At 52.1% G+C, this 27866-nt stretch overlaps 1 protein-coding gene across 2 annotated transcripts in view; it reads left to right on the top strand.

Moving 5' to 3' along the window:
- Nucleotides 1-14217, top strand: part of LOC138514150 (regenerating islet-derived protein 4-like) — a 90418-nt gene extending 76201 nt beyond the window's left edge. The window contains exons 3-6 of one of the 2 annotated variants that reach the window (XM_069629452.1): nucleotides 5391-5500; nucleotides 10870-11007; nucleotides 11851-11962; nucleotides 12935-14217. In XM_069629452.1, the coding sequence (XP_069485553.1) occupies nucleotides 5391-5500; nucleotides 10870-11007; nucleotides 11851-11962; nucleotides 12935-13002 (428 nt within the window). In that variant the 3' untranslated portion in view covers nucleotides 13003-14217. Of the gene's footprint in view, nucleotides 1-5390; nucleotides 5501-7909; nucleotides 8035-10869; nucleotides 11008-11850; nucleotides 11963-12934 lie in introns of those variants that run through there. The other variant, XR_011281883.1, reaches the window with a different exon arrangement.
- Nucleotides 14218-27866: the final 13649 nt, after the last annotated feature.

Below are 27866 nucleotides of genomic sequence, written 5' to 3'. Positions count from 1 at the left end.
ACTTTGTTGCCGTGTACCTCATGTGACGTTTAATTTGACAATGATGAACCTAGAATAAAGTTCTGGCAAAAAATAAAATGTGCCAAAAGGACTCACTCATTCAGTTAGTCACTCACTTTCACTCACTCGCCCTTTCAGTCAGTCACTTATCTGCTCAACTGCATAGATACCACTGTCCCTCATCAAATCCCTTTTCTGTCTTAAAAGTGAAGATAAACGCATACAACACTCCTTTCCTAGCAGATGTGCTGGCCATCCCAAAGTAAACTATTGAACAACTGAGCGTCCTCGGCCTACAGCACAAAGGATTATGTGTCCATCAAGCCTGAAAGCCATCTGGAGTATTCTGATTGGCTCCCAGAGGGTCATGCGATATCCTGCCTCCTTTGTTATTGTGTCTTTCCCAGGACGTCCAGCATGGATATCTGCATCTAGGGGCCAAAGGAAGCAAAGGGCAACTCCCTACGTGGCAGTGTTAGGGGCAGAAAGAGCCTAGGGCCATAGCCCCTGCTCAAGCCAGGACTAACATTCTTTTGGAAAACACCTCCTTGCCTCACTGATCTCACCAATCACCGGACTCTTGCTTCTACACAAAAGGATCCTCCGAACGCAGTGACTCTCCATTCATTGCATAACTGCTATTACCTCCAAGCACCAATGAGGCACACATTTTGGTTCTACTCTCTTTGGTCACCTATAGTCCCATTCTAGTTCAATTCAAAACGTATGCTTGCTCCTTCCAAGCCAACCTACGCCTCTTCCCTTGACTCTCTTCCACCTAGCCTTTCCCTCTTGGACTGAACCCATGCTTCACTGTCTTCACTCCCCTACTTCCTTTAGACTCCACCATTCACTTTGACTTTGGTCCTTCCTCGTCATACTCCCTGTTCTCCTCTTATGTTCCTGTAGCCTTCATCTAACATAATGCCTTATGTGAGTGCAGAATAACCTGAGAATGTTTAGTGTAATTAATAACATGATAAGGGCAGCTCTGTCTCTGAAAGTGAGGTCTGCTGTTCTGATCCCAATTTCATAATGCGTCATGCTAGAAAAGCATAATGCACACGTGATTTTGCTGAGATTGTCAACTGAAACTTCTGAGCAGCTGTCTTGCGGGTTGGCAACATGGCAGTTACAATGTGACATGTACATTCCTGCCAGCCACTATTGAAACCAAAGGTTCAGCATGCCATCTACCTTTAACTGTGGTCAATCCTGAGTCCAAATGAAATTATATCATTGTGGGCCCCAGTATTTGGTGGCAGATGGCAGGTCTACATATAAACCATGTCTGGTTATGACACAGCTATGCCCGGAACTTCAGAATTATACTGACCAAAACATATTTATGTTGTTTTATTATCCGTCTGGTTACTTGTGGCCTTGCTGGTCAGGGGCTCCTGTGCATTCACTGTCTGGGGTTGGTTTCCCCCAATACAAATCATTTGGGATTGACCACAGCAAAAGACTTTGTTTTTGCAGAGAAAGGATTGTCACCTCAAAGTACGATAGGAACTGCCTTCATGGGACAGGAAGAGGTACAGTGCTTGAAAGGGCAGGCTCTGCCAGGCCATGGCAATTTAAATCAGGGTGTTAAATAACAGTGATCTTTTGATGTAGCCTGGCAGAGAAAAAGGGCAGAATAGAGTAGCCCAGGAGAGGACTTTACAGTTAAAGAGGAGTTCCACCCTCTTGGATTTTCCAAGGCTCCCAAACTTCCTCTCTATAACCCCATTGCCTGCAGTAAAAGCACTCTGGGTATGACATCACCAGTTAAGAGTATTCCGAAAAAGCAGGCAAGATTGGACCCTTTACAGAAGGCTAGAAGGGAACCAATCTGTTTGGCTCTTTTGCCTACATGAGGCGGGGCGAGGATACTCCACTTATTTGTTTCATCTTTGGAAATGGAAAGAAGATGGATTCACCGGGAACTTTGTTGGGAATACAGTGTATGCCAAAATCTTCTTCCATAGAGGTGAAGACCAAAAGCTCGAAGGAAGAGTCCTGCCCTTCCCCCTAACCATCCCAAAGCAATATTTGGGTTAAATACTTGCTGGACAAGACCTACTGCATCTGCGACTACTGGTACCCAGGACCTGTTCACTGGGGTGATCATACCCTTCAAGGACTTATCTTGTCTTTGAAGAACCTGAAGGGAGTGCCGCCAAGCAGCAGCTCTGGACACCATTCTCAGCTTTGAACCGTTTTGCAAGCCAGCTGGACAAATTCAAGATACTTTTAGAGCAGCTGCAAGCCCTCAGAGCTGCCTTTCACACTTGATGCTTTTTCAAAACGATGTCAAGCCATCAAGCAGCTGACTCTACCCATTGCCTGCTAGCGTTTTTTTAAGCCGATCACATTGAAGAACCACATTGCATTGTGGGACCCTTTTTGAGCCGACTCACCCAATATTTAACACCGACTGGACTTATCACTGCCTGCTTTTTTCTGCTGAATTGAAGCCGGTTACTGCTGCAGGACTGCACCTCATTGTTGGACCATCTCGAACCAAATCAACTCTTTTAGTACTCGTGTTTCAGTGAGAATCACTGAATTGAAATCTCTCAATGCCTACTCAACCAATTTAAAGTGCCTAGAAGCCTGGCTTGGTGCTTTGGAAGACAAGTGGTCCTATCCCCAGATCAACCTTAAAAGACCAAATTGACTTGTAAAACTAAACTCTATCTTTTTAAAGACATCTTTAATAACATTGACAATTGCTGCTGAAATCATTACCTGTGCGTCCCTGTCTTTGTTCCAAAGTCTGCATTCTCTGTGTTTCCATTTATAGGGGTGAGTTATAGTGTTTTTGATTATTTTGTATTGTTAGACAAAAACACAGATGAGCAAAATAGGGTCCAACAATAGTTTGGACCCTTTTTTTATAGAAACTTGGCTGGACAACATTTTATTTTGGCACAACTGTGCTATTGTTGTTGGTCTACGTCTATACTAGCTCACACCCCTCCTAAAGAGTATTGCCTGGCTTGGCTTGATATACCATAAGAGGTGAAGGAGGTATATCTGTAGGGCTGTGCCTGTTTCGCATGTATGAATGGTATAACTGCTAGCTTAGCATTAGTGTGGGATGAGTAGGATTTCTATGCAGTAGTCATCCCTGTACTCCAACAACGAACTTGTCATTTTGTCACACCATGAACCTCATGCCTCAAACCCATTGCCCCCATTCTATCAGGAGTGCCAACCTCATCTATCCCCCTGTCTTACTGCCAGGGATGTTGCTAGATCTAGTAAAATATGGGGCTATGCTAATGTCGGGATTGTCGGGACTCAGGGCTAGCTAACCTTTTGGTTGTAGCCTCTGATCTTCTAACTGGGGCTACAAACAAAGGCCTGGGGCTATAGCCCCCACATTCCCCCTAGCAACGCCTCTGCCTACTGCACAACATCTGCTCCTCTCCCCACCTCCTATCATTCTTTCACTTTACCTCTAGACTGCAGAGTCCTCCTGAAACAAGTCTTCCTACAACTCATTACTTTGACTCTTTCCACCGTCAACGCATTTCTTGTTATCACAGGAACCTGGATCTCCCCTCATGACTCTGCTACATTAACAGATCTCCACACTGACTCTAGAATCTTCTCTCATTCTCCCAACCTGTCGCCAAGGCAGTGGAGTGTGGTTCCATATCAATAAAGTCAAAAAAGAAAACTGCCCCATGCACCCCTCTGACACAACCTCTTTCTCTTTTGAATATCCCACTATTCAACTCCTCCCTCCTACTACTCTTACTGTTCTGGTTCTTTATCCACACCCTGGCCCTCTCAATTCAGTCTTGCCTGACCGACCCGGCTCCTTGAGTCACTTCCCACCGACATCCCTCTTGTCATGCTGGCAGAATCCCAAGCCCTCCAGAGCCACTTGCCTTTAGCCTAACTCCTTCCTATCTGTCCACTCCCCCTTCTCCCCTACAACTAGCCTACTCACTCTGGGGGGGAACTCTCTTGACCTGGACTGCTTCCTCTACTGCACCTTCCTCCCCCTCTGATCTCTACATTGACCCAACTCCATTTTGATTACTTTAACATCCCAGTCCCTCCAACCTCTAATCCTCCCCAACCCTCTTCAATGACCAAAAGGAAATTCAATCAGGACTCTTTGCCACTTACCTTGATGATGTGAGAGCCTCTCTCCTGTCTCTCCCCTATTCATACCTCTTCCTTTGGTCCTGCTTTATGCACTTAGTACTCCCTTTAACCAACACTATCCTGCATGTACAATTACACCTTCCCATCTGCGTCCTCAGCCCCGGATCACCTCTGAGATTCAGACCCTCAAAACAAACATGCACTATGACGGGTGATGCTGGTACAAATCCTGGACCCCACCCTACTCCAGTCTAGAAAAATCCTCTCACTGCTTTATCCTTTGCACTAGACTCTTCCAAATCATCCTACTTTACAAAGCTAATCTCCGTCCTTCGCAATCACCCTTGAAAACTTTCATCTACCCTCCAATCCTTGCTCACACCTTGCAAGCGGATATATATTGCCTCCTCTCTCTCAGTTTATGACTTTGCTTAGTACTTTCCCTCTAAAATCTCTAACATTTGTGACGCTCTAACATCCCACCTCTCCCTCTCCCCCTTTCTACTACCGACTAGTTGTAGCCTATCTCTCCTACTGATTTATCACCCATCCTTTACAGCACTAACCCATCTTCCGCTCCAAACAACTTGTTTACTCCTCAAATGGTCATACATTTAGTCCCAATCACCTGCCTTTATTTCACTGAACTGTTTAACTCCCCCGGAACTCTGCTCTGCCTTTTTCAAATATGCACCATTTGAAGAAACCCTCTGCTGACCCAAAAGTCCCAGCAAACTATCACCTTGTTCCATCCTACACCCAAAGCTCTCGAGGGAGTGATCTTTAACCAGATCTGTAAATACCCTGAGTATAATAGACTTGGAGATCCACTTCCATTTGGTTCCTGTGAGGCATACTCCACTGGGACTGAACTCTTGAACGCGTCCAACATTCTCTCTGATGCTCCCCACTCCACAATATCTTCTATATTCCTCCTTTTGGACCTCCCTGTCAATGTTTGACACTGTCAACCACTCCTCTCTGCTCTTCACTCTCCAGGGACTTCAGTTTTGCAAATCTAACTGGCTCGCCACTTGTTCTCATTTGTGTCATTATACAGTCACCCTTCCTGGGAATGCCTCAACTATCTGTAAATAATGTCTGTTTACTAATAAATAAATACACATACTTCCCTCTCCAACCTGGACCTCTACAGTAATCAGGCCTCAGTCAAGTGTTTTTACTTCTATGACTACCTCTCTCGTCTACTCTTGTACAGTTATAGATGTTCGCCTCTGTATACTTCCTCTGCTCACTGCTTTGTGTTTTTTGCGGAATAGATCACAGAGTGACAAATGTGCCCAAAGCCCAGTGTCCTGGTGCCTGGTTATTCTACAACTCACATTGCTATGGGTTTGCCAGAGATCGCCTCAGTTGGCGCGATGCAGAGGTACGTTTGCCGTGATCCACAATTCTGAACTATTCAAAGACAGACATCACTAAAATGCTGCTTCTGGCTTGCTCCAGGTTAATCCAAGAGCAGATTTTCTGTGCAGACTCCTTTCAGACCGCGAGGTCCCATACGTTGCTATATCTGCTTATGTCTCAGTACAGTCTAATGGACATTTAGGCATGTTTTCTTTTTCCTCTAGGCCTCTTGAGCTCTGTGGCACTGTAACAGAGAGATCCAAGTTACGGTCATCTGGTCCTTGGGCAATCATGCACCCTGTGAGGCATATGCCTAAATGAGAGGAAATGGAGAGTTTGCCATAGTCAATGGGGTACAGACATGCTGCATGAAAGATTCATTTTTGGGCTCCGAATTACAGACAATGGTTTGTCAGTGTGACTTCAATGATACAATACAATGTCCTGGGTGACTTGAGAACACCTGGAAGAAGCGTGTAATTGATTTACATGAAAACGTCAATCAGAAATCCCACCCAGTGAAGCCCTGAATGAGAGTAACAATGTAGAAAGGTCAAAGGCAAGATATGTCAGCAGCCCCTCCCCCCACCAAAACCTGCTCTACATTGACCTTAATGCAAATGGAAGGCTTACTATTTCAGGTGCGGTAGAGAACCGAGAGGCAACACACTCCAAATATGAAACCTCAATCCAACAATGCTTTTGCCCAAAGATTTTAATGCATACAATGAAATATTTCAGTTAGATCGGGGGAGTAGGACACATATTAATCACAAACATTTTGTACAGAATACATAAAGTGTTGGTCCAGCTGTATAGGCTGGAATTAAATGCAGAACGACATGTATAATCCCTTACACAACCTAGGGATTTTAACAGACAAATAACATGTGTAAAAGGTACAGAATATGATACCCAATTGACAGTGTTGATAAATGTACACTATGTACAAAAAATAGGTAGTAGACACTAGTGTATCGGCCAAATTCATTGGCTCTTTGGTATGGCTGGCAAATTATCGGACTTCATCAGGACGGACAAACAGGTGGAATTTCGGGTGTCCTACGGTTCTCTGTCAAGAAATGACATGAGATGTATGGTTTAGAATGTGCATGGGTTCCAGTAACATTAGTATAATTTTAAAAGGCATATTAATGCAGCTTGAATATAGCAAAAATGATCTATCTGTAAGCTAAAGTATACCTAATCTAGTGCCATCATATTGACAATGATCTTTCATACATGATTTCGTTTTTATCAGTTCATGACTTATTATATCACTGGTGCAATGTGTGGAACAACAAAGGAGACCATAGCTGACAAACTATGGTACTTCTGTGTTTCCTGTGCTGATGTCCCTTTTTGGAATTGGGTAAATCATGTGGCTCTTGGTGTCTCAAATATGTGATCTATTTAGTATTGTACAATAGTGTCTGGTGACGTGTACCATATTTTAATGATAATCATACATTCAATGTGTGTAAAAATTAAATGTATGATTATCACACATTGCACCAGTGATATAATAAATCATGAACTGAAAAAACAAAATCACGCATGAAAGATCATTGTCATTATGATGCCACTAGATTAGGTACACTCATCCGCTCAACTAGAGGAAGCATAGGACAACTACCTTTCTGTTCATTATAGAGTGTTCGATACGATCAAAAATATAAATGATGTTTGTCTAAAAATGTGTACCCAATTCCAACAATGGGCATTAGCACATGAATCACAGACGTACCATGTTTAGTTAGCTATGGTCTCTTTTGTTTGCACACAATGCACCAGTGATAATACAAGTCATGAACTGATACAAACACGATCATGTATGAATGATCATTGGCAATATGATTGCACCAGATTGGGTATTTGCATCTGCTCAACTAGATGAGATATAGCACAACTACTTTTCTGGACAGTATAGTGTGTTTGATACTGTTGTATTGACAAGTGATGTTTTTCTAAAAATTAACTTTCTGTAATATGCTTGCAACACATTACACAATGTTTTTCCTTATGCTGAACATATGTGCGTATACCATTTTCACTGTACTTTATCAACAGATACCTGTTTTTTAAGGCTACGCACAACACACTGCACAACAGACTTGCAGCCCGCCAGCATCCAACACATGTTTCCCGATTTGCTTTTAAGCTGCACGGGCTACATTATGTTGGTTTTGTCTCGCCAATATTTAGTGTGAGTTTGGTCGAGAGAGACACACTAGGAATATACCACATCCTGCCTGCCGTTCTCTTAGGGATACAGAACGTAGGCACGTTGGCTTGGTAACAAGATGCCTTGATTCTACATTGTTTCAAGCGTCTGCATCGCTTTGAGCGAGCGCGGCTTTCAGACGACAAAATTGTATGCTATGCCACGTCACGCTGGCTGCCACGACTACAGTCATATTCCAAAATGGCCACGCCCAGTACAAAACTCCTGCGTTACCTAGGTAACGGGAGATGGCTGCAGATTCACGGCAGCTATACTCTGTGAGCTGCACGGCCGCAGTTTCAGCACTCACGACTTGCTACTAAGCTATTAAGGTAAGGATTTGTGATTAGCCACTGCCCAATCATCCAATACAGATGGATCTGCCACATCTTTACTAGCACGAGATCGCATCTCTCGATCTTTATGGGCATTTGGCAATGTCCGTTACACCAGCTATTTAAGCATGTTTGCCTGCTCTTTTCACCAAACGACACAGCGATAGATGTAACCTATATGAACAGCACCTCACACGGATAAAACCGTATGGTAGTGCAGCATTTTATAGACTTATCCGACTTCTCCACCCGCTCAGGCGGCCCTAGCCAACACACCAGCATATTCAGTTCATTCAAAAAGGTCACAGGGTGCCCTTAGACGACACGTGCACGCCTATTTTCATGTGCCTGTGTCCCCCCCACCCAGTAGCAGGATTTTAACAACCATTGCCCCACCCTTTCTACAGTACGTGGATGACGCTTAGATGCCACAACATACTCCAGGGAGTGATTATCTGACTTTGCCACAGAACCTCCGTACCAAATTCAATCAAGGGGCCTCCAGTCAAACAGTCAAAAGTAAGATTTTTCTTTTTGGCTCTTCTGTTCACCAGACAGAGAGCAAAATATAATTTTAATCACTAAATCATGGGTGGTCCTCTTCCTTCCTTCCATTATCCATCGGGACGGGACATTAAGATTAAACAGAAAAAACAAGACTACGCTTTTTCCAAGAATTTAAGCAGGAGAAGCACGACCAACGCATACCGTAGCATTATTGCACATACGGTAAGACCAGTGACCTTTAGCTCACAGATAGGTCATTTTTTCTATATTCAAGCTGCATTGATATGCCTTTTAAAATTATACTAATGTTACTGGAACACATGCACAATATAAACCATACATCTCATGTCATTTCTTAACAGAGACCCGGAGGACACCTGAAATTCCACTTGTTTGTCCGTCCTGATGAAGGCTGACCATTTGCCAGCCATACCAAAGAGCCTAAGAATTTGGCCGAAACACTAGTGTTGACTACCTATTATTTGTATATAGTGTACATTTCTCAACACTGTCAATTGCGTATCATATTCTGTACCTTTTGCACATGTTATTTGTCTGTTGAAATCCCTAGGTTGTGTAAGGGATTATACATGTTGTTCTGCATTTAATTCCAGCCAATACAGCTGGACCAACAATGTATGTATTCTGTACAAAATGTTTGGGATGAATATGTGTCCTAATCCACCGATCTAACTGAAAAATGTCATTTTATCCATTAAAATCTTTGGCCAAAGCATTGTTTTTGAGCCAACACTGTAACTAAGAGACATAGATACTTTTTTCAAGATCAGTGCAATGTATTTGTGTGGTTTCAGACACCCTGATCACTTGTTCATATCATTTTAAACCTACCTGGGTAGATCAGGGCCGAGCCAGGAGCAACCATTATTCTAATCGATAACGTTTTCAAGAAAGGGCTCATTAAGATGAACAACCACCCCAAAGGACTCGAAAAAGGGGAGAACTCCTGCTCAGTCAAACACTAATGGTTGGGTTATAGAGATCATAAAGAGGGAGGTTAAAATATTATAGGGATTTGGATAACTCAAGTGAGTATATCAAGGAATGGAATCATGTGAAGCGGAGTGTGGGTGGATATGTTCAGCTAAGTGGAGAGCAGTGTTTGAGTACCTCCTTGAGTTGCTTCTATTTGTTAAATCTCATTCATTATTATAGTGAAGAATGAAGGGTAGTGTGTAGACGCACACTACCAATAAGGATGATGGAGGAAACATTATCATCAGGCTTCTAGGCATCAGAGCACTGGGTGTTAGATATACAAGCTTTGATTGGGCGACATGGCGGACTGTGCAGGAGAATTGGGTAGGAGACATGATTGTGCAGCACCATTGCATTGCCTTAAACAATGGTGTTTCAGTAATGGTTCTAAGGTCAGACGGATAATGTAAGAGTGTTGTCACTGATGCATATACCTCGTTTTTTAGCAAACGACATATACAAGGAAAGTAAATTGTGTAGGGAGATGAGTTGTTGGTCACCCGTGAGGCCTGGGAATTAGTTGTCTGACTGTGAGACTAGAAAAGGAGCATTGTTTATTAGACAGGTGGCTGGTACAGGTTTATTGGTCTTGGGACACGCAGGATGGTGTATGCATTAGAGAATTTATTAGTGAGTATAAAGGGTGGTCAAAGATTACGGTATGCAAAGGATGAAGGTTGGGGGGCTCACCACTAATATGAAAATGTGGATTAGGCTGCAGGTGGCTAGTGAATGTGGCAATTAAGTCTGGACTCAGAGCTGGTTGGAGGCGCACTTATAGAGATGATGAGCCTCATTACAAGTTTGCTGGTCCGGGAACTATGGTACCGGTAAGCTTGCCAGTACCGTAGTTCCCGGACCGGCAAACTACGAGTTGTGCTCGCGGGTGCCTTTCTGCCCGCCAGGTCTGACCTGGCGGGCAGAGCAGCACCCGCGAGCACAGCATGTCGGATGCACTGACACCGTTCATAACGGTGCCGGTGCATCAGGCTTCAACATTCCCATTGAGCCCTATGGGTCTCAAATGAGAATGGGGAAGAATTTTTCCGGTAATTTGCCATTTTGGGGCGCCGGAAAAATAAAATACCTGCAGCAGCCTCGTGATGAGGCCTGATGTGTTTTTTTGATTCATAGAACCTGTCCCCTGTCCCTTCAACTCACAATGACCTCGAAGTGGTGTAGAAATGATGTACTCAATTCTGTTTGTAGAATATGTGGTGTAAATAAATAGTTTTGATGTGTAAGGCAAAATAATAAAAGCCCCTGTCCGAACTCACCAATTCTCTATTTATGAGTGACGTGACCTTCTCTCCTTATACATTTTAGCTTGACTGCCAGTCATATGGGAATGGCACACACCTGGCCTCCATAACACACTCCATGGAGGGCATCCTGATAAGAGATCTGATCAAAGCGCATCCCTGGAAGGAGAACATCTGGTTGGGACTCTATGACTCTTACAAGGTGACAGGAGAGAATGCAAATGAAGTCCTGCTAGGTTCATTGGGGCGCCAAATCACTCACCCCACGAGATTGTTCTGAATCGGCACAGAGTAGAGTGTCTATGGATAGAATGACACTGACAGCTCAGCCACACTCTGATTTCCAAACATAGGGATCAGCTGATGTGCCAAACTATGTTGCTTCATGATGGGTAACACAATAGGGTAGTAATAAAGATGAGTCCCCATACAGAAAAGCCATGGCACAGTCTTGTATCGTCAGCAGGAAAGGGTTTGCGTCAATTCTGAAGACTTTCAGAATCATGCAAGTTGTTCATAGGATGTTGATAGTGTTGGCCATATTGGAGAACAGATATACCATGTAGGACACATTTCTAGATCTATTGGAGAAGCTTCTGAGTATTGGGGTAGGACATGACCCAAAGGTTCCATTCGGGAGAACAAAGCTCCTTCTTGCCTGCGGTACATAACAGCCAGTACCAAGTAAGCACGTTAGTCGTGCCCACTCTCCCCCCAGGGCCACTACAGTTTATATAATAGTATTTAAGCCACTGTACAACCCGAAGCTCCTGATCTCTGCACAGAGATAGGCACCCAAGTAGTCCCCAGAAGGCAATATGGTTTCCTCACCAACTGGGCTAGGATATGAACTGTTTGAAAATAAGGATACGAGAGCAGGGCCTTCGTCATTTCCCTTGGACTTAGCGAGAATGAGCGAGGAAGGCTGTCATCCCCTTATCATCATCCCTATTGGTTAATTCCCAAACTCACTATTGTTGTAATCACAGGGACAAGTCGTCAGTATTGTGGACATTACTAACACTGGTTATTTTGTTTTTTTCAGAATAGCTCCTGGAAGTGGGTTGACGGAGTTGACTTTCAGTACAAAGCATGGAACCTGGGGGCAGCCAGCAAAGGGGAAGATGAACACTGTGTGCTTCTTCTTGCTTCCAGAGGTACAAACACAGGTGCAGATGTGGCACAAGGGCTGAGACAGCAGCAATTCAGCAAGCAACTAACCCCAGGAGAACGTAGATGAAGTGAAGGAGTGTGCAGTGATGGGGCAAACGAATGTTCATTACAGTAGTCTCCTGTGAATGCCAGGCAGAGTCTAGCAGCAGAAGAGTGGAATAACAAGAAAGTTCAAAGACTCATGAAGGGACAAAGGGCCATAGAGTGAAGAATGCATGGGAGTTACGAGCGATTACCGGGGCAAACTGTGTAGCCAGGGATATATTTCTTAATTTGGATGTCTGTCAAAATTTCACGTTGATTGGCATCCAATTTAAAGTGATTGACAGCCTGTGGACTAATCTAGAGAGGGATCCACAACACACACATATATATATATATATATATATATATATATATATATATATATATATATATATATATATATAGTAAGGAAGCTATAAAAAGAATGTGAGTTCAGCACGAGCATCTCTGTATTGAAGCATAAGGTTGTCATAGACAGTCGTGTCTAGCCACGGATAGCTCTGTATAGAGTGGGGTTGATGTGAGACCAGCAGAAATTCAGCAGAGGAAGATAGCATCCAATCTCTTGCCATTCACTCTGGACAGCTAGGGATGGATGGGGATATCAGATGGATTGATAGAAGGGGATAACAGATGGATGGATGCGGATATCAGATGGATAGATGTAGGGTTGGATGGATCAATGGGTAGGGCTATCAGGTGGATGGATGGATGGATGGATGAATGGACAAGGAGCAGGTGGATAGATGGCATGCTGTTAGACCTGCACACACCCTTATCAAAATGTAGTTTATTCTACCCTAATTCCTGGGTGGGAGTCAGCCCAGCTCCCTGCTAAACTTGGGAGTGTATGGCTATTCTCGGAGTGGGAAAAAGAGAATCAGTTGCCCCCAACATTGCTAATGTGCATCCCATTTGTTTCCTGCCCTCAGGCTATAGGTTCTGGACTAATGTCTCCTGCACGCGTTCTGTGCAGTACTTGTGCAAGTACAAGATATAACCAGAGCTTGCAGATGCCCTGAAGAACGCCACCAGCAGTGGACTTAAGCGAGAACTACTAGTGCTCTGTGATGTGTCAGCTACAGGATGAAAGACATATATTGATTGTATTCAGTGATTCATATTAAACTGATGATTTCCCAGAGAAGGTATCTTGTGAAACATGGTATAGACTGAGAGTCTGAGACCCCAGAGAAGATATTGTGGACGGCATGACATAGGCAGGGTACTTGAGGCACCAGAGAAGGTATCATGTGAGGCATGGCATAGAGGGAGTGTGACCGCAGAAATGGTGTCATCTGAGGAATGAGATAGAACAAGCGAATTCAACAACACAAAAGTTCCCCTGTGAGGCATGGCATTGAAAGAAAGGTTTAGGCCCAGAGAAGGTATTAAGTGAGGCATGCCATAGCCAGATAGAGTGAGATGCTGGAGGAGGTATCGTTTGAGGCCGAGTATCCAAAGAAATGTTTAAGACAACAGATGGTATTTTGTTGGGGCTGATATAGACAGAGAGCCTGATATCACAGTGACATTAGTTTGTGGGGCAAGGCATAGATAGAGAGCCAGAGACGACAAAGGAGGGTATCCTGGGAGGCATGTCATTGACAGAGGGCTTGAGATTCCCCAAACGGTATCATATAAGGCATGGCAAAGAGAGGATTAGGAACTAGACTAGGTAGCATGTGAGGTTTTGTCTCTACAGCTTGCCTGAAATCTGACAAAATATATAATGTGAGACATTGGGTAGACATGGAGGTTTAGGGCCAGATAATTTCCTATAGGAGCAACTGTCTTGAGTTTGACTCTGCCACCCGCTTTAACTGGACTTTGGCAAGACCCAGCCTGCCATGGCTAATCCCATTTTACTTGTGAGGGCTTCTGGATGCTTGGCATTGGATAAAGCATGTCTGTTTGACTGTCATTCTTAGCTATTCTTATGCCATGGCATGTGATAACAGGGCCACAAGCCAGCTGAGCAAAGACAGAAATGAATTGGAAGAAATCCGACACAAGTTTTGTGTTTATCACAAGCCATTCCATTTTCTGAAACCGATATTAAAACGCTTTACCATAAAAAGAAATAGTAATTCATATTTTTAGATTATGAATATTTTCCCATGGTATGCTGTAAATCATTAATACTGGGCAATCAATACCTGTGAAAAAGTAACAGCGAATTAGCAATCTTTGTACCAATAAAGAATAAGTATGATATTGTCTCTGTGTGTCCTTGTCATTGTGTATGGCACACAAACATACCACAAACAAAAAAAGATTATACGAAGATAGTAAAAACTACTTCCTCAAGCATTGTGTTTTCAAAATTATCTTTTAATTGGGATCTATGTGAAAATACCGAATCCTTTACTGTGAAGCCTGAAAATCCTGACCTTTTGTTCACGTTTTCACATAAATAAATGCCTGGGGAGACTCCCCTTACCTCCCACAAACCCCATTCCCAATTAATACCCATACCCCACTTACCATCTATATTTGTGCGATAAACAAAATGAAAAAAGTGAAACAATTCATCAACAAAAAACGCTCAATTTTCGGATTCGAAGTAATTTGCAACATTTTTGCAAATAGTGTCAGCTTATTTGGTTTCTCATATCATGTTGTCATTGGGAACAGCATGCTCTGAACCCCGCTACCAGCAACCTTGATTTGACCTACTCAGTGTTAGTTTGTACTCGTATAAAGACTACATTTCAACCGATTGCCCTGGAAAGTCAACATATCATTTCTTTTAAAAAGGCATACACATTACAGTCCTATAACGTATACAGATACAATTAATGTATGGGGCAGATTGAATCATATCAGGCAGTGACACCTAAAAATGGTAGGGCTGAAGTACTGTTGGTTACATATCAGGATCATCTCTAAAATCATAGCATGGTTGTGGTAGTGACCGGCACACCTCGGAAACCTTATATTTCCAATGATTATTCCTATTTTAAGCTGCACTAAAAGGCATCAATTATTTGCAATAAAATACGTGTGCAGGTTTAATAATTACATATTTTGCTTTATTCCTAATTAAACGTATTTGATTGCAATTTTGTATTATTATTTTCAATGCGACTTAAATTTGCTGGCTTCTAAATCATAACACACATGACATCTAGCATATGTTTGTTAAGTTCATAAAGCATGCATAAAAGGAGAGAGAAAAATTATTCATCATTAATGAGAATGCCATTTTTTGTAAACAACTGCATAATTACCTTTTTTAAAACAATTAAGTTAATATTGTATACACATTTGATAACAGCGATAGACAAAGATGTTTTGTTTCCTGAAAGTAGGCGAAGTCAAAAAATATGGTTATAAAGCCAGTTTTCATCATGAACAAAGTCTGGAAACAGTGTGCTTCTCAGGCTACACAGAGATGGGAATCTGATTAGCAGGTGATTAAGTGATTCAATTTCGTCTGCTTTTTTACAAAATGAACACATTCCAGATGATGTGTTAGATTTGTCACGAATGAACAGATTTGACCAGTTATTACTAAATTCATTTGAAATCACAGGAATTGATTGCACTGATATCCATTTTGAAACTGCTGCAAATATTTTGGCATGCTTCCCAAACTCTTTTCTCCTACAGTGCAGTTCTCATAAAGCTTATATTTTCTGGTAGTGTGTATGGTATCACACCAATCACAATCAAAAAGCTATATTGTGACTGCAAAAGGATTCTCCACCAATAGGGAGTTTGATGTACCTAAGTTAACTAAAATGTCTTCACAGGTTTGTTTGAATTTATGTAAAGGCTCAGACAAGTGGTCACTCATCAATTTGTTAAGGTCATGGAATAGGGTATGTGTGGAAGGAACTTGTATACATCTGTGTAGCCTTTTCCATTGTAACCATCCCTTTAGTAAATGTAAGGTCAATTCTTACATAATGACAGAGATCGGTACAGCCTGTGGGAGATTGACAGGCCGATTCATGGAATAATTAGCGCGGCGCAAGTGGCCAAAAACGTGCGATTTGCAGTGGAATAGCGAAAATCGCAGTGCAAGTGCGAAAATCGCACGAAAAGCAGCGCACATCGATTCATGGAAGGCCGTGCGCGAGAAAACCATCGGATGTGCGCTAAAAAAGTGCGCGGCGCACGTTGTCGCACAGGCCATCTAACGGCGTGCGCCAGGTCACAGCGAAAATCGCACAGGCCACAGCGAAAATCGCACATAGCGCGGCGCACACAACAAAAGTAGGCGGAACACGGGGCATAACATTCGGAATGGGGAACAACTTGCCAAAATGTGGGCGTCACGGGGGAAGTACAGGGTGCAAGTGCGCGGAACGCCCACACGCTCGCCTACAACACGTATTCATGGAATCGAATAGGGCAAAAAAGCGCACGGTCAAACCAGCGCACAGGCACAAACACGATCGCCACAAGAAAGCAGGCGGTAGCGTCTCAGCGCCTGTAATAAATGTGCGCCAAAAGGTGCGCCAACAAATAGCACCTATATACAGCCATGATGAATGTACTATACTGTGGCCCTCCAGGACAAATGACGTGCAAAGGGGTACCCACAAACACGGACACCCGCTGACTGAAAAATAACGTGTGCGTGTATTCCGGGGTGCGCGGGAACTTTCACACGCGATTTGGCTGGGTACGTGGAACTCAGGGGTGCGCGGGAAGTCCCATACGCGATTTGGCTGGGTACGTGGATCTCAGGGGTGCGCGGGAAGTTCCACACGCGATTTGGCAGGGTACGTGCGCGGGAATTCACACACACGACTTGGCTGGGTACGTGGATCTCAGGGGTGCGCGGGAAGTCCCACACGCGATTTGGCTGGGTACGTGGATCTCAGGGGTGCGCGGGAAGTCTCACACGCGATTTGGCAGGGTACGTGGATTTCAGGGGTGCGCGGGAAGTTCCACACGCGATTTGGCCGGGTACGTGCGCGGGAATTTACACAGGCGATTTGGCTGGGTACGTGGATCTCAGGGGTGCGCGGGAAGTCCCACACGCGATTTGGCTGGGTACGTGGATCTCAGGGGTGCGCGGGAAGTCTCACACACGATTTGGCAGGGTACGTGGATTTCAGGGGTGCGCGGGAAGTCCCACACGCGATTTGGCTGGGTACGTGGATCTCAGGGGTGCGCGGGAAGTCTCACACGCGATTTGGCAGGGTACGTGGATTTCAGGGGTGCGCGGGAAGTTCCACATGGGATTTGGCCGGGTACGTGCGCGGGAATTTACACACGCGATTTGGCTGGGTACGTGGATCTCAGGGGTGCGCGGGAAGTCTCACACGCGATTTGGCAGGGTACGTGCGCGGGAATTCACACACGCGACTTGGCTGGGTACGTGGATCTCAGGGGTGCGCGGGAAGTCCCACACGCGATTTGACAGGGTACATGGATTTCAGGGGTGCGTGGGAAGTTACACACGCGATTTGGCCGGGTACGTGTGCGGGGATTTACACACGCGATTTGGCTGGGTACGTGGATCACAGGGGTGCGCGGGAAGTCTCACACGCGATTTGGCTGGGTACGTGTATTTCAGGGGTACGCGGGAAATTCTACACGCGATTTGGCTGTGTGCTCCCAGGTATTCCCTGTACACCCTCCACGGGCCCTGCAGGCAGCAGACACCACAGGGGACTACCCTGCACACATGCTCATGTCACCCAGCACTCCCACCCCCCAGCAGTGCAGGGGCAGCCTCCACCAGGCCCCCACTCATGGCCCCTATCACCCCCACCCCCCAGCAGTGCAGGGCAGCCTCCACCAGGCCCCCACTCATGTCTCCCACCACCCCCACCCCCCAGCCACCATGGGCAGCCCCCACCAGGCCCCCACTCATGTCCCCCTGCACCCCCACCCCCCAGCAGTGCAGGGGCAGCACCACCAGGCCCCCACTCATGTCCAACTCATGTCTCCCACCACCCCCACCCCCCCATTCACCATGGGCATCCCCCACCAGGCCCCCACTCATGTCCCCCTGCACCCCCACCCCCCAGCATCCAGGGGCACCCTCCACCAGGCCCCCACTCATGGCCCTTATCACCCCCACCCCCCAGCAGTGCAGGGGCAGCCTCCACCAGGCCCCCACTCATGTCTCCGACCACCCCCACCCCCCAGCCACCATGGGCATCCCCCACCAGGCCCCCACTCATGTCTCCCACCCACCCCCACCCCCCAGCCACCATGGGCAGCCCCACCAGGTCCCCACTCATGTCTCCCACCACCCCCACCCCCCCAGCAGTGTGGGGCACCCTCCACCAGGCCACCACCCATGTCTCTCACCACCCCCACCCCCCCAGCCACCATGGGCATCCCCCACTCATGTCTCCCACCACCCCCACCCCCCAGCAGTGCAGGGGCAGCACCACCAGGCCCCCACTCATGTCCAACTCATGTCTCCCACCACCCCCACCCCCCCAGCCACCATGGGCATCCCCCACCAGGCCCCCACACATGTCCCCCTGCACCCCCACCCCCCAGCATCCAGGGGCACCCTCCACCAGGCCCCCACTCATGGCCCCTATCACCCCCACCCCCCAGCAGTGCAGGGGCAGCCTCCACCAGGCCCCCACTCATGTCTCCCACCACCCCCACCCCCAGCAGTGCAGGGGCAGCACCACCAGGCCCCCACTCATGTCTCCCACCACCCCCACCCCCCCAGCAGTTTGGGGCACCCTCCACCAGGCCCCCACTCATGTCCCCCTGCACCCCCACCCCCCAGCAGTGTGGGGCACCCTCCACCAGGCCCCCACTCATGTCCCCCTGCACCCCCACCCCCCAGCATCCAGGGGCACCCTCCACCAGGCCCCCACTCATGGCCCCTATCACCTCCCAGCAGTGCAGTGGCAGCCTCCACCAGGCCCCCACTCATGTCTCCCACCACCCCCACCCCCCAGCAGTGCAGGGGCAGCACCACCAGGCCCCCACTCATGTCTCCCACCACCCCCACCCCCCCAACAGTGTGGGGCACCCTCCACCAGGCCCCCACTCATGTCCCCCTGCACCCCCCCAGCATCCAGGGGCACCCTCCACCAGGCCCCCACTCATGGCCCCTATCACCTCCACCCCCCAGCAGTGCAGGGGCAGCCTCTACCAGGCCCCCACTCATGGCCCCTATCACCCCCACCCCCCAGCAGTGCAGGGGCAGCCTCCACCAGGCCCCCACTTATGGCCCCTATCACCCCCACCCCCCAGCAGTGCAGGGGCAGCCTCCACCAGGCCCCCACTCATGGCCCCTATCACCCCCACCCCCCAGCAGTGCAGGGGCAGCCTCCACCAGGCCCCCACCCATGTCTCCCACCACCCCCACCCCCAGCCACCATGGGCATCCCCCACCAGGCCCCCACTCATGTCCCCCTGAACCCCCACTCCCCAGCATCCAGGGGCACCCTCCACCAGGCCCCCACTCATGGCCCCTATCACCCCCACCCCCCAGCCACCATGGGCAGCCCCCACCAGGCCCCCACTCATGTCCCACTGCACCCCCACCCACCAGCAGTGCAGGGGCAGCACCACCAGGCCCCCACTCATGTCCAACTCATGTCTCCCACCACCCCCACCTCCCCAGCCACCATGGGCATCCCCCACCAGGCCCCCACTCATGGCCCTTATCACCCCCACCCCCCAGCAGTGCAGGGGCAGCCTCCACCAGACCCCCACTCATGTCTCCCACCACCCCCACCCCCCAGCCACCATGGGCATCCGCCACCAGGCCCCCATTCATGTCTCCCACCCACCCCCACCCCCCAGCCACCATGGGCAGCCCCACCAGGCCCCCACTCATGTCTCCCACCACCCCCACCCCCCCAGCAGTGTGGGGCACCCTCCACCAGGCCACCACCCATGTCTCCCACCACCCCACCCCCCCAGCCACCATGGGCATCCCCCACTCATGTCTCCCACCACCCCACCCCCCAGCAGTGCAGGGGCAGCACCACCAGGCCCCCACTCATGTCCAACTCATGTCTATCACCACCCCTACCCCCCCAGCCACCATGGGCATCCCCCACCAGGACCCACACATGTCCCCTTGCACCCCCAGCATCCAGGGGCACCCTCCACCAGGCCCCCACTCATGGCCCCTATCACCCCCACCCCCCAGCAGTGCAGGGGCAGCCTCCACCAGGCCCCCGCTCATGTCTCCCACCACCCCCACCCCCCAGCAGTGCAGGGGCAGCACCACCAGGCCCCCACTCATGTCTCCCACCACCCCCATCCCCCAGCAGTGTGGGGCACCCTCCACCAGGCCCCCACTCATGTCCCCCTGCACCCCACCCCCCAGCATCCAGGGGCACCCTCCACCAGGCCCCCACTCATGGCCCCTATCACCCCCACCCCCCAGCAGTGCAGGGGCAGCCTCCACCAGGCCCCCACTCATGGCCCCTATCACCCCCACCCCCCAGCAGTGCAGGGGCAGCCTCCACCAGGCCCCCACCCATGTCTCCCACCACCCCCACCCCCAGCCACCATGGGCATCCCCCACCAGGCCCCCACTCATGTCCCCCTGCACCCCCACCCCCGAGCAGTGCAGGGGCAGCACCACCAGGCCCCCACTCATTTCCAACTCATGTCTCCCACCACCCCCACCCCCCCAGCCACCATGGGCATCCCCCACCAGGACCCACACATGTCCCCCTGCACCCCCACCCCCCAGCATCCAGGGGCACCCTCCACCAGGCCCCCACTCATGGCCCCTATCACCCCCACCCCCCAGCAGTGCAGGGGCAGCCTCCACCAGGCCCCCACTCATGTCTCCCACCACCCCCACCCCCCAGCAGTGCAGGGGCAGCACCACCAGGCCCCCACTCATGTCTCCCACCACCCCCACCCCCCAGCAGTGTGGGGCACCCTCCACCAGGCCCCCACTCATGTCCCCCTGCACCCCCACCCCCCAGCATCCAGGGGCACACTCCACCAGGCCCCCACTCATGGCCCCTATCACCCCCACCCCCCAGCAGTGCAGGGGCAGCCTCCACCAGGCCCCCACTCATGGCCCCTATCACCCCCACCCCCCAGCAGTGCAGGGGCAGCCTCCACCAGGCCCCCACTCATGGCCCCTATCACCCCCACCCCCCAGCAGTGCAGGGGAAGCCTCCACCAGGCCCCCACTCAGGGCCCCTATCACCCCACCCCCCAGCAGTGCAGGGGCAGCCTCCACCAGGCCCCCACCCATGTCTCCCACCACCCCCACCCTCCAGCCACCATGGGCATCCCCCACCAGGCCCCCACTCATGTCCCCTTGCACCCCCACCCCCCAGCATCCAGGGGCACCCTCCACCAGGCCCCCACTCATGGCCCCTATCACCCCCACCCCCCAGCAGTGCAGGGGCAGCCTCCACCAGGCCCCCACTCATGTCTCCCACCACCCCCACCCCCCCAGCAGTGCAGGGGCAGCACCACCAGGCCCCCACCCATGTCTCCCACCACCCCCACCCCCCAGCCACCATGGGCATCCCCCACCAGGCCCCCACTCATGTCCCCCTGCACCCCCACCCCACAGCATCCAGGGGCACCCTCCACCAGGCCCCCACTCATGGCCCCTATCACCCCCACCCCCCAGCAGTGCAGGGGCAGCCTCCACCAGGCCCCCACTCATGTCTCCCACCACCCCCACCCCCCAGCAGTGCAGGGGCAGCCTCCACCAGGCCCCCACTCATGGCCCCTATCACCCCCACCCCCCAGCAGTGCAGGGGCAGCCTCCACCAGGCCCCCACTCATGGCCCCTATCACCCCCACCCCCCAGCAGTACAGGGGCAGCCTCCACCAGGCCCCCACCCATGTCTCCCACCACCCACACCCCCCAGCCACCATGGGCATCCCCCACCAGGCCCCCACTCATGTCCCCCTGCACTCCCACCCCCCAGCATCCAGGGGCACCCTCCACCAGGCCCCCACTCATGGCCCCTATCACCCCCACCCCCTAGCATCCAGGGGCACCCTCCACCAGGCCCCCACTCATGTCTCCCACCACCCCCACCCCCCAGCATTCAGGGGCACCCTCCACCAGGCCCCCACTCATGGCCCCTATCACCCCCACCCCCCAGCAGTGCAGGGGCAGCCTCCACCAGGCCCCCACTCATCTCTCCCACCACCCCCACCCCCCAGCAGTGCAGGGGCAGCACCACCAGGCCCCCACTCATGTCTCCCACCACCCCCACCCCCCAGCATTCAGGGGCACCCTCCACCAGGCCCCCACTCATGGCCCCTATCACCCCCACCCCCCAGCAGTGCAGGGGCAGCCTCCACCAGGCCCCCACTCATGGCCCCTATCACCCCCACCCCCCAGCAGTGCAGGGGCAGCCTCCACCAGGCCCCCACTCATGGCCCCTATCACCCCCACCCCCCAGCAGTGCAGGGGCAGCCTCCACCAGGCCCCCACTCATGGCCCCTATCACCCCCACCCCCCAGCAGTGCAGGGGCAGCCTCCACCAGGCCCCCACCCATGTCTCCCACCACCCCCACCCCCCAACCACCATGGGCATCCCCCACCAGGCCCCCACTCATATCCCCCTGCACCCCCACCCCCCAGCCACCATGGGCATCCCACACCAGGCCCCCACTCATGTCTCCCACCACCCCCACCCCCCAGCAGTGCAGGGGCAGCACCACCAGGCCCCCACTCATGTCTCCCACCACCCCCACCCCCCCAGCAGTGTGGGGCACCGTCCACCAGGCCCCCACTCATGTCCCCCTGCACCCCCACCCCCCAGCATCCAGGGTCACCCCCCACCAGGCCCCCACTCATGGCCCCTATCACCCCCACCCCCCAGCAGTGCAGGGGCAGCCTCCACCAGGCCCCCACCCATGTCTCCCACCACCCCCACCCCCCAGCCACCATGGACATCCCCCACCAGGCCCCCACTCATGTCCCCTTGCACCCCCACCCCCCAGCATCCAGGGGCACCCTCCACCAGGCCCCCACTCATGGCCCCTTTCACCCCCACCGCCCAGCAGTGCAGGGGCAGCCTCCACCAGGCCCCCACTCATGTCTCCCACCATCCCCACCCCCCAGCAGTGCAGGGGCAGCCTCCACCAGGCCCCCACTCATGGCCCCTATCACCCCCACCCCCAGCAGTGCAGGGGCAGCCTCCACCAGGCCCCCACTCATGGCCCCTATCACCCCCACCCCCAGCAGTGCAGGGGCAGCCTCCACCAGGCCCCCACCCATGTCTACCACCACCCCCACCCCCCAGCCACCATGGGCATCCCCCACCAGGCCCCCACTCATGTCCCCCTGCACCCCCACCCCCCAGCATCCAGGGGCACCCTCCACCAGGCCCCCACTCATGGCCCCTATCACCCCCACCCCCCAGCATCCAGGGGCACCCTCCACCAGGCCCCCACTCATGGCCCCTATCACCCCCACCCCCCAGCAGTGCAGGGGCAGCCTCCACCAGGCCCCCACTCATGGCCCCTATCACCCCCACCCCCCAGCAGTGCAGGGGCAGCCTCCACCAGGCCCCCACTCATGGCCCCTATCACCCCCACCCCCCAGCAGTGCAGGGTCAGCCTCCACCAGGCCCCCAGCCATGTCTCCCACCACCCCCACCCCCAAGCCACCATGGGCATCCCCCATCAGGCCCCCACTCATGTCCCCCTGCACCCCCACCCCCCAGCCACCATGGGCATCCCCCACCAGGCCCCCACTCATGTCTCCCACCACCCCCACCCCCCAGCAGTGCAGGGGCAGCACCACCAGGCCCCCACTCATGTCTCCCACCACCCCCACCCCCCTAGCAGTGTGGGGCACCCTCCACCAGGCCCCCACTCATGTCCCCCTGCACCCCCAGCCCCCAGCATCCAAGGGCACCCTCCACCAGGCCCCCACTCATGGCCCCTATCACCCCCACTCCCCAGCAGTGCAGGGGCAGCCTCCACCAGGCCCCCACCCATGTCTCCCACCACCCCCACCCCCCAGCCACCATGGGCATCCCCAACCAGGCCCCCACTCATGTCTCCCACCACCCCCACCCCCCAGAAGTGCAGGGGCAGCACCACCAGGCCCCCACTCATGTCTCCCACCACCCCCACCCCCCCAGCAGTGTGGGGCACCCTCCACCAGGCCCCCACTCATGTCCCCCTGCACCCCCACCCTCCAGCATCCAGGGGCACCCTCCACCAGGCCCCCACTCATGGCCCCTATCACCCCCACCCCCCAGCAGTGCAGAGGCAGCCTCCACCAGGCCCCCACCCATGTCTACCACCACCCCCACCCGCCAGCCACCATGGCCATCCCCCACCAGGCCCCCACTCATGTCCCCCTGCACCCAGGTCCTCACAATCCCCAATCATGTGCGTTATGGTCAGCCTCCACAGCCAAAAGGCCCTACCAAGTAACCCATTCACCCACATGGAAATGGAAATTACATGTTACACCCCCAATGTTCATAAAGCAAATGAACCCATGTCCATCACACACAATGGTTGCAATTGAATGGGAAAACACCCAACATGACATGCATGAAACCAATGAGATGATACCACACAGTGAAGTATGAAAACAAAATTGTATTAAAAAAAATTGAATGCAAATGAAATGAAACAAACTACAATGGCAATGAAAAAAAGATAAGCTGCATGTCCGTCCCAAAAAATCAAAACTACAAATCCAAATCCAAAAAAATGTTGTTCTAAGTCACATTAAAAATAAAATCAATCCGAGAGAGAAAAATAAATGCAAAGACCATTGCTCCATGGAGAATAAATTAAAAAAAAAAAAAAAAAACAATCCAATGAAGAACTATGTACAAAACATCCAAGGGTCCATGAGCACAACTGAACAAAGGAAACCTACAAAAAACCCTAACTAAAATCCAACTATATACAAAAAGTGGAGCAGTGTCCGTCGACTCCAAATCATAAGAAGAAACAAAGGAAACCTAAAACTAAAGAACTATATACAAAGGCAGCGGGCAAGTCCAGCGGCTCACTCCGTGGTGTTCCGGGCAAGGGCATCATCAAACTCCTCGTCTATGTCCCGGAGGCGGTCCTGTTCCATGGCCCCGAGGGTCCGCAGGGACGACGCCATCTGCTCCTCCAACCCCCTGCGGATTGCCTCGAGGCACTCGGTCCGCCTCAGGGCCCTCCGCATCGAGTTCTCCGCCCTGACCATCGTGAGCCGCGCCTCTTCCGCCCGCCGCCGCTCCGCACCTATCTGCTGGCCCAATCGCAGCCACACGGAAGACACTTCCTGTCCTGGGTCCTCCTGCCCTCCGGCCGATGCCTGCCCCTCCGATGTTGATGGCCCCGAGCCATGATGCCTCCCACGTTGACTCTGCTGCTGCCTCCGACGCAACTGCCTCTGCCAGCACGACGGCATCCAGGCTGATGGAATCCACCGACGCCGTCGTGCACGTGCCCTGCCTGATGATGCCGGCACATCCTCCATCTGCTGGGGTACAGTTGCTGTGGTGTCCACCCCTGCTGGACCTCCGACTCCCGACTGTGGCAGGAATGGGATCCCCACCGAGCTGGCTGCATTGGTCAGGGCAGGTCCACAGGGGGCCCTGGTGGCATCTGGGCCGGAAGACGGCAAGGAGAACGACCGGCGTATAGCCTCCCCAGAGGAGGAGAGGGCCGCCAGATTGGCAGACACATGCAGGAAACCCCCGAACATGGAAGATCCCAATTGGGCCACGTCGGCACGGTGCTCTTCGTGATGATGTGCGTGCTCCTCCCGGGAAGCGCGCACGTCATCACGAATTGCACCCGCGCGCATCGCAACCCCAATCAGGACCTTCTCCATACGGACACGGGTCCCCTCGTCCGCAGGTGGAGGGGAGTCAGGTGACATGGACATCCCCTCTACCTGCGGACGGGCCTGGGACGGGGCATCCCTGCTGGTGCATGGTGGTGCACTCACAGGGTCAGGGACAGCGACATGCACAGGCCCCTCCACGGTGACCTGTGCTGCCTCCTGCCCCTGCCCCTGGACTGCACCACTTGCACCAGCAGGGATGCCCCCACCAGGCCCTATGTGTGCCTCAGTGGCGGCCTCCTCCTCCTCTGTGGAAACAGCCAACCTGGATGGCTCCTCACCGTCTTCCGCCGTAGCAGGCCCCTGTGGGGGCTCACCCACCCCTTCCGCTGCAGCCGTGGGGGCATCCCCGCCGCCTTGCTCCACAGCGCCATCTCCGCCCTCTTCTTCACTAGCCGCTGCGTAGAGGGAGACATAGAACACAAGCATCAGGGTACTGTTCAATGGTCCCCTAGACAGGAAGCAATAGCAGATGAGTACCACTGTCAAAGTACACTTCCATCATGTCCCTCCACAACACATGGGTCAGTCCAGGCAAAACACACACAGTAACAGGCATGGTGCATGCCATGGACATTTCCATACATGTCCAATGGACTCTTGAAACATACAATGATATGGAACTCACATGCATCATGGGTCATGCCTATCACATGCACACACTTCACCTCAGTCACATCCATCTGGCCTCATACACCCCAAACACAGCGGATACAAGGGTAACTAGGCTGCATCTGTGAATCTGTGCATTGTCACACACATGTGTCATGCATCCATGGCATCCACAAGTCACAGACACGCAGGTCAGGCACACAGACATGGCTACCATATATGTACCTGGCATCAGCACACATCCCTCACCCCCACCCATGTCCAGGAACAGAGACTGGCATGCTCTCATGTGTAAAATCTGCATAGGGCTCCCCATTTCGCATTTAAACACATGCAACAACCATGTGGTTCACAGATCACTGTTCGCACATGCATTACCATGATGTCCCTGCACACATACATGCATACATGGCCTATGTCACACATACAGGCAAGTATCAGACAACCAGCACACCGCAACATGCCCTGTCTCACACAGCAATGCTTGAACACTTACCGCTCAACTCCAGACGGGTCTCCCTCTCAAGGATCTGGGCGTGGAGCGCTGGGCGTATGCATTCCAGGACCCTCATCTGGATGGAACTCATGCGGCCCCGGCCCCCCTCCACGAGGCGCCGGGCCTTCACGAGGGTCCCGGAGCTCAAGTCCTCCCAGCGCTTCTTGATCTTCTGGACGTCGCGGGTTGCCACCCCCTCCGCGTTGATGGCAACCACACAGTCGGCCCAGATCCTCTCCCGTCCTTCCTTGCTGGCGCGGGACGATCCAAAGAGGGCATCATACTGCCCCAGGACATGCTCCACCAGGACACCAACTTCGGTGGCAGTGAAGCTGGTGCCCCTCTGCCACTCTGGCCTGGGGTTGCCACTGGTGCCAGATGTGGAAGTGCCCGACATGGCAACCCCAGAGGCAGGAGTGGGTGGGCAACTGGGTCCTGGGGCTGGGCTGTGGAGCGATGTAATCCCAGTCGGGAGTCTTCTGTTCCAGCAGGGGTGGACACAGCAACTGGACCCCTGCAGATGGCTGATGTGTAGGCACCAAATGGCAGGGCACGGTGGCAGCAGGCAGGCAGGCAGGCAGGCAGCAGCAGATAGCACGTGGGAGGCTGCTCGGGGCACTGGGGGGCAGTAACTCGGCCTTCTGGGCAGGAGCGTGGTGTTCCGTGTGTTTTCGGGTGGCCAGCTTGATACGGAGTGATTTGGCACGTGAAAATCCTGCACGTCAGCGTGAAATCCGAGGAAAGGCCCTTAGCGCGTAAGCGCGTTAGCACGCATACGCGATTCTATTGGACCAAAGGCCCTCAGCGCGTAAGCGCGTCTGTGACGTGACCCGCACGGGTGTTTCCCTCATAGCACGTGATGACGGAGCACACGTGGAAAGACTGCACGTCAGAGTGTCATCGCGTGTAATTGGACAAAAGTGCGCGTACACGCGATTGGCCTATGTACGTGTATTTCAGCGGTGCGCGGGCACTTACACACGCGAGTACATCAGCACACGTG

This window comes from Ambystoma mexicanum, chromosome 12 (assembly GCF_040938575.1).
Source record: "Ambystoma mexicanum isolate Mex_15411 chromosome 12, UKY_AmexF1_1, whole genome shotgun sequence".
Taxonomy (NCBI): domain Eukaryota; kingdom Metazoa; phylum Chordata; class Amphibia; order Caudata; family Ambystomatidae; genus Ambystoma; species Ambystoma mexicanum.
Note: the sequence above shows the minus strand (reverse complement) of the source record. Positions and strands in the feature narration are given on the sequence as shown.